Source organism: Nicotiana tabacum, chromosome 4 (genome assembly GCF_000715075.1).
Source record: "Nicotiana tabacum cultivar K326 chromosome 4, ASM71507v2, whole genome shotgun sequence".
NCBI classification, from domain to species: domain Eukaryota; kingdom Viridiplantae; phylum Streptophyta; class Magnoliopsida; order Solanales; family Solanaceae; genus Nicotiana; species Nicotiana tabacum.
The window spans coordinates 50,750,405-50,758,391 of NC_134083.1; the positions used below are offsets into that span (position 1 = coordinate 50,750,405).

Consider the following 7,987-nt stretch of genomic DNA (forward strand, 5'->3'; position numbering starts at 1 on the left):
TCATGATATTGCTCCTCCGGCTAACAGGAACAAATAACCAAAAGTGGATTTTCTTGTATCCAAACAACCAGCATAATCTGAATCTGAATATTCAATCATGTCAAGATGATCAGATCTTCTATAAGTGAGCATATAATCATTCGTTCCTTGCAAGTATCGCAACACTTTCTTTGCAGCCCTCCAGTGGTCCATTCCTAGATTACTTTGATATCTACCCAGCATTCCAATAGCAAAACTAATATCTGACCTTGTACATGTCTGGGCATACATTAAACTCCCAAATATAGATGCATAAGGAATATCTTTCATTTGCATACGCTCCAATTTATTCTTTGGACATTGATAGAGACTAAATTTATCTCCTTTCTGAATTGGAACGGGACTTGATGAGCATTTTTCCATTCTAAATCTCTCTAACACTTTATTAATATAGGCTTTCTTAGACAACCATAATAATCCTTGTGATCTATTTTGGAATATTTCTATCCCGATCACACAGGATGCCTCTCCCATATCTTTTATTTCAAAGTTGTTCGAAAGAAATTTCTTGGTGTCATGCATCATACCAAGATCATTAGTAGCAAGAAAGATGTCATCAACATACAAGACTAAAATAATAAACATACTCCCACTGACCTTCAAATATATACACCGATCAATAGTGTTTTCCTTAAATCCTAAGGTGATAATAGTTTCGTTAAATTTAAGATACCACTGTCGAGAAGCTTATTTAAGTCCATATATTGATTTCTTAAGTTTACACATCATGTGTTCCTTTACTTTAATGGAAAATGATTGATCCATATAAACTTCTTCCTCTAAATTTTCATTCAAAAAGGCGGTTTTCACATCCATTTGATGTAACTCTATGTCATAATGAGCCACTAAAGACATTATAATTTTGAGTGAGTCCTTTCTAGAGATAGGTGAAAATATATCTTTATAGTCAATGCCATCTTTCTGAGTAAAACCTTTGGCAACAAGTCTGGCCTTGTGACGTTTAATGTTGCCATTTGAGTCGCGTTTGGTCTTAAAAACCCATTTACACCCAACTCTTTTGCAACCTTCTGGTAACTCAACGAGGTCTCAAACATTATTTTGTTCCATAGACTTCAACTCATCTTTTGTAGCATCTAACCATTTATCAGAATTATTACTTTCAGCGGCTTGTGAAAATTAAACTGGATCATTATCAATTCCAAAGTCAATTTCTAACTCATGTAGATAAACTAAATAATCATCTGAAATAGCAGATCTCTTTTTTCTTTGAGACCTTCTTAATGATATTTCTTGTGGTTCATATATTGTAGGTTCATTATTTGCAACTTCATTGTTATTAGGAGGATCATTTATTTGTTGTTCTTCCTGGTTGTTAGGTTGTACAACAACTTCAGGAACAATAAGTTTAGAATAAGTGCAGGGTAGAGGAATTTGTACCCTCACTTCTCTAATTTTCACATTACGTGGTTCTTCACTCCCACTAATTTTACCATTCTCAATGAACCTAGCATTTTCAGTTTTAACTATTCTCGTACTGTGATTAGGATAGTAAAATCTATACCCTTTTGATTTTTTTGGATAACTAATAAAGAAACCACTGATCGGATTATAAATTCTTATTTCTGTCGGGCAACCCCAAACATGCAGGTGCCTCAAACTAGGTTTCCTATCAGTCCAAAGTTCAAACGGAGTCTTTGGGACTGCTTTACTAGGAACCCTATTTAGCAAGTAGACGTCAATCCTTAATGCATATATCCACAATGAGATGGGTAAAGATGAATTGCTTAACATACTCCTAACCATATTCATTAATGTACGATTACGCCTTTCTGCCACACTATTTTGCTGTGGTTGCCAGACATTGTGTATTGAGCACATATGCTATGTTTTTTAAGAAATTTAGCAAAAGGACCAGAGTGCTGTCCAGTTTCTTCATATCTTCCATAATACTCACCACCTCTATCTGACCTGATTATTTTTACTTTTATGTCTAGTTGTCTTTTAACCTCATTAATAAACCTCTAAGGCATTCACTGCTTGAGATTTTTCATGTAACAAATACATATATCCATAACGTAAAAAATCATCAATAAAGGTGAAAAAGTATCTTTCTTTACTGAAATAAGTGACATCAAAAGGACCACATATATCGGTGTGTATAATTTCAAAAAGTTGAGTGCTTCTTGTGGCTCCTTTCTTTGTGTGTTTTGTTTGTTTTCCTTTAATACAACCCACACAAATATTAAGGTCTGTAAAATCTAAATGTGGAAGGATTTAATTCTTAACTAGCCTTTCCAGTTTTTATTTGGATATGTGACCTAAACTTTATGCCACAAGTAAGTTTGAACGTTCATTTACCAAGCTACGTTTGGTTCCAACATTATGATGCAGAGTTAAGAGAGTTTCGGTAAATAGATTATCAAGGTTTAATTTGTATAAATTATCACAAATAATACCAGAACCAATAAGATGATTATACTAAAACAAACTAAAACATCCATTGCCAAAATTTTAAAAATATCCAGGTTTATTCAACTTAGACAAGGAAATTAAATTTCTTGAAAGAGAAGGTACACAAAAAGTGTCAAATAAGTCTAAGTGACACCCAATATCTAGGATTAAATGATAAGTCCCGATAGCTTCAACTGGAGCCTTCACTCTATTTCCCATGTACACAAATCTTTCATTCTAATTTATGGTCTGGGTTGTAAGGAATCCCTGCATAGTATGAAAAATATGAACAGTCTCAATCCACCAAGTATTATAAGGAACTTCAGTTAAATTTGATTCGAGACATGAAAAAGCACAAGGCTTACCTTTCTTCTAGAACCATGCCTTACGTTTCAGTCAATCCTTCTGAAAGTGTCCAGGTTTTCAACAGAAACGACACTTATCATTCTTGTGTTCCTTCTTACGTATTTGATAAGAGGACTCATTGACATTATGTTTCCTATGTTTAACTTTTTCATGTTTCTTTCTTTTCTTTCCAGCTCCTTGATGGCCTACAAGGTTAATGGAGTGGGTTCCTTGATTCTTCAGCCTTGTTTCCTCTTGAACAAGCATTCTGTACAGTTCATGCACGTTCCATTTTATCTTTCATGGTGTTGTAGTTCATTTGGAAAGGGTCATACTTAAATGGTAATGAGTTAATGATGAATTGAACAAGGAAATTCTCATCCACTTCCATTCCCAAAATCTTAAGTCTTGTTGTTATATTTGTCATTTCAATGACATGCTTATGCATGGTACGCTTGGTTAAAGTACCCATTAGTGTCCCAGCAAGAGACTTGTCAGCAGTTTGGGAGCATTCTTCCATAAGTTTCAGAAGTTCTTTCGCACTTTCAGTTTTGGGAAGAGTAGTCTTAATGTTGCCCGCAATATTCATTCGCATAAACATTAGGCTTAGTCTGTTAGACCTGTCCTAGTGCTTAAAATAAGATATTTCTTCAGCACTGCTAGTTTCAGTAATAGCAGTTGGCCTCTCAGTATAAAGTGCAACATCAAGATATAAAACTCCGAGATGAAATTTGATTTGTTCACACCAATCTGAGAAGTTGAGTCAGTTAAAGACCGTAACTGAAGTAGAGTGGGAATGAAGAGCAAGTGTTGCAAATAAAATATGCTCATTGATTAAATGCTTTGAGTTAAAAATAAAAATATTGTTAGATTCAGAATGGTTTATGTATTATTAAATGTATATTGATGTCCTCCTTTGGGTGATACATCAAAATACAACTTTAGACATTATGATGCTTAAATATTTTAACTTAATTTGATAATCTTTAATGTACCAATTAGTAATACTTACTATCTTTGGATATATAAATAAAACTAATAGCACATCCAGATTATCGACTTAATGTTTAATGATTATAAGAACAAACAATCAACCTTTGGGCGATCTATAAATGTCTTATAATCAAGAACTTCAATTTACCCACAAAAGAATATTCATTATGTCGTTTATAAGCATCAAAATTTATGGGTAACTGAGTATAAAAAATTATTATTTTGGAATTAATTGTTCATAAAGATTCGATCACTTTGGTGATTAACAAATCATACTTATATAATTCCAAATACTGTTATAGTTATATTCTTCAAAATTATTTGAATGGATCCTTCAATAATGGAAGAAATTATTTATGGGTAAATCAATACTCATTAAAGTGGCTAATACATTATTTTATTTCATCCCACCCAACTTTGCACTGATTAATATTTTATAAGGCTTGTTGGAACAAAACCAACAATTAACTGAACAATTATATTTCGAATAATGTCAAATTCATAAATCAAAGACCACATAAAATACCGATTCAAGAATAGCAAACCAGTCCATCAACTTCACAATCTCTTCTTAAACAATTGACAGTTATAATCTCATGTAAAAGTAGAAAATATATTACATGAACTCTTAATGTTGTGGCGTGCAAAGTGGGTTTAAATCCCAGGAAGATTCCAATTCCTTTAGTTTGAACTTGAGAATTGCATAATACTCGATCAAAAAAAGCTAAGAATTTAACGGTGTGTAATCCTGTAATGACCCGATCGATCGTTTTGAGCATTTGCACTTTGTTCGGTAGTTTGAGAGAATGAGTAGCTCCATATGATGTATTATGACTTGTGTGAATCGTCGGTTTTGATTTTCAGGTTATTCGGAATCGATTTGGAAGAATGAATTTCATGATTGAAGCTTTGAGTTGGAAGAGTTGACCAAGTTTGACTTTTTAGTATTTGATCTCGGATTGGAGTTTTGATGGTTCTGTTAGGTCCGGATGATGATTTTGGACTCGAGTTTATGCCCGGATTTGCATTTGGATGTTTCTAGAAGGTTTTGGCACTAATTGGCGAAGGTTGGAAATTCGAAGGTTTAGGAAGTTCATAAGTTTGACTGAAAGTTAACTTTGATGATATCAGGTTTGGATTATGGTTCTGGGAATTAGAATAGCTTCATTATGTCATTTTGGACTTGTGTGCAAAATTTGAATTCATTCTGGATTGATTTGATATGTTTCGGCGCGAGTTTTGGAAGTTGAAAGTTGAAAGTTCATTTAAGTTTGATTTGAGGTACGATTCGTCGTTTCGATGTTGTTATGCATGATTTGAGGCCTCAAGTACGTCCGTGTTATGTTACGAGACTTGTTGGAATGTTCAGACGTGGTCCCGAGGGGCTCGGGTAAGTTTTGGAGTAGAATCGGAGCATTTTTCCTTCAAGTTTGATTGCTGGTTGTTGCTGGATTCTGTTGCCTCAAATGTCCTTCGTGATCGTGAAGATTGGTGTGCGATCGTGTAGAGGAAATCTGGAGCTGGGCATTTTCTTCATCACGATCGCGATTGGATATCCGCGCTCGCGTAGTGTTGGGGTTGAGCTGGGCGGGATGTTGGTTATCTCTTCGCATTCGCAAGGTTGCTTCCGCGAACGCGTAACTCTGTCAGTCCTGTGTACCGCGTTCGTGAGTCTATTGATACGATCGCGTAGTGTATTTTTCGGGAGCAATGCTTTTTCTTCTTCGCGATGGTAGTTCCGTGACCGCGATTTATTGTTTTGCCCAGTGATTATAAGTACTCTAATTTCAGGGGTTTCGACCACTTTTGCATAATTGGAGCTATGGAGCTCGGAATGAGATGATTTTTGAAGTAATTTTTACCATATGGATTGGGTTTCGAGCCGTTCGGAGGTTGGTACGCGCATGATGGTATTTCTAGAGTATTGGTTGGCTTGCTCAATATTGAATTCGGCTTATTTGAGGTAAGAATCCTATCTAAACTCAGTTGAGACACTAGTTGCCTGAATTATATGTGATAGCTACGCGCTATGGGTGCGAATATGTGTGGGGCTTGAGCCCATGTGCGAGCACCGGAGTATTTATCCATGTTCGGGGTAGTGCTTAGGCTATGATACGCCTAGAGTTGACTATTAAGCTTGAAGCTACCATGTATTTCATATTTGTATCATTGTTGTGAACTACTTGAGCCATGTTTGAGGTCACGAAGAGGCTAAATCCCTGAATAAAACTTTATAATTGCTATTTTTGTGATAAATTGCCGATTTGAGCTATGATAGCATACATTGCACATGGCTACACTTTAGCATATAATTATACCAGTCCAGGAGCATGAAATTATATATTTTATCCATCATATACATGTGTTCTTGTATACTAGCTTCTGCGCGATATGATTTGGACTGTTGTGCCTGTGACCACGCCGGACGGATTGTGATATAAGTACATGAGTTGTCCGTGCAGCATGTGAGTTATTTGTGCGAATACATATATTGATACTTTAGCATGTGAGTTATCCGTGTGGATCCAGATATTGATAATATAGCACGTGAGTTATCCGTACGGATTCAAACATTGATACTATAGCACGTGAGTTGTCCGTGTAGCACGTGAGTTGTCCGTGTAGCACGTGATATTGATACTATAGCACTTGAGGTTTTCGTGCAGCATGTGAGTTATCTGTGCGGATCCATACATTGATTCTATAGCATGTGAGTTTTCCGTGCAACACGTGAGTTGTATGTGTGGTTGATATTGATGTGGGCTCTGGGAGAGCTGGTTACATTTCATGATTTCATACTTATTTATATCATTAAATTAGTGAATTCAATGGAAGAAAATGAGAAATTTTGTAAAAATCTTTCAAAATGTAAAATGGGGATTTGAAGAGCGATTCGATGTCGGAAATCTTTCATCTTTACTTGCAAATCTCTTAACTGATTACCTGATTTACTTGTATAACTTCCTTATATGCTGGATTATTGTCTGAGCTAAACACATTAAAACCAAGAATTGTGAGCATTAAAAATGGTTTTACCTGAGATTGTTCCTGATTTGATCATATTCTTGTTCTATACTTGTTGGAAATATTAAACTGCATAGGTGTTAGCGAGTATCATCTATAGTTCTTGCTTTTTTTATCTCGCCGAGGTTAGTTAGGATATACTTATTGAGTACATGTGGTCGGTTGTACTCATACTACACTTCTGTACCTTGCGTGCAGATACTCGTGTTGATGCTACTGTGTACGGCGAGTAATGACATTGAAGATGTACTTGTATTCCAGTTATGACTATCACTTGTCCTTGGTAGCATTAGATTAGGATTCTGTTCATTTACATTTCAAACAGATGTTATAATTATTTCAATTCAGTTTTGTAAAAAAAAAAAAATCTAAATCTTAGTGGCTAATGACTTGTACTACCGGTCCTTGAGAATTCTTTGTATAAAAGCTCAGATATATCAATTGTTAGTCACATTTATTTTATTAGAATTGTGTTAACTGTTAATTGGCTGACCTAACGGGGCGGATTAGGTGCCATCATGACTTGTGGATTTTAGTCCGTGATAAGTTGGTATCAGAGCACTAGGTTCATAGGTTCTACGAGTCATGAGCAAGTGTCTAGTAGAGTCTTGCGGATCGGTATGATGACGTCCATACCTATCTTCGAGAGGCTACAGGGCATTTAGGAAAATTTCCCTTTCTTTTCTCTTTATCGTGCGGCCTTGTTACATCTTGAATCGTAACTTTTTGAATTCCTTCCACGCATTCATACGCACATGTGAGTGCTCGGTATCAGTTGTGCATCGACGGCTTGTGATTCTATGGATGAGGTGCGAGATGTGATTTTTGTGTGCTGATGATGGGCCAATCTGGAGGACTTGAGGCCGAGTTTTGACTATAGCTTGGGCACAGGGATTTTGATTGTGTGAGCACGTGTTTTTGGACTTATATGTCCGGTAGTGTCCCTATGAGTGGAATTTGTGGCTCAATAAGTGGCTGGATGGCTATATGATAAGCATGATGTGACTGCGGGATGTGTTCAGATGGTTTGAATGTGACGGGAAGCGTTTGCTTGGGATGTGAAAAGGACTATTGGGTGCTTGATTTTGTTTGGATGTGACGTATAGTCTCGAGTTATGAGTGTATTGAAGGATATTTCATGTTGTTTAACTGTGGAACAAATTAGATTCTCATG

The 7,987-nt window shown here is 35.9% G+C and overlaps 1 protein-coding gene across 1 annotated transcript; it reads right to left on the bottom strand.

Moving 5' to 3' along the window:
• Nucleotides 1-402, bottom strand: LOC142179911 (secreted RxLR effector protein 161-like). Its single transcript, XM_075250803.1, has one exon. It carries the CDS (start codon nt 400-402, stop codon nt 1-3), a length of 402 nt encoding a protein of 133 aa, XP_075106904.1.
• Nucleotides 403-7,987: the final 7,585 nt, after the last annotated feature.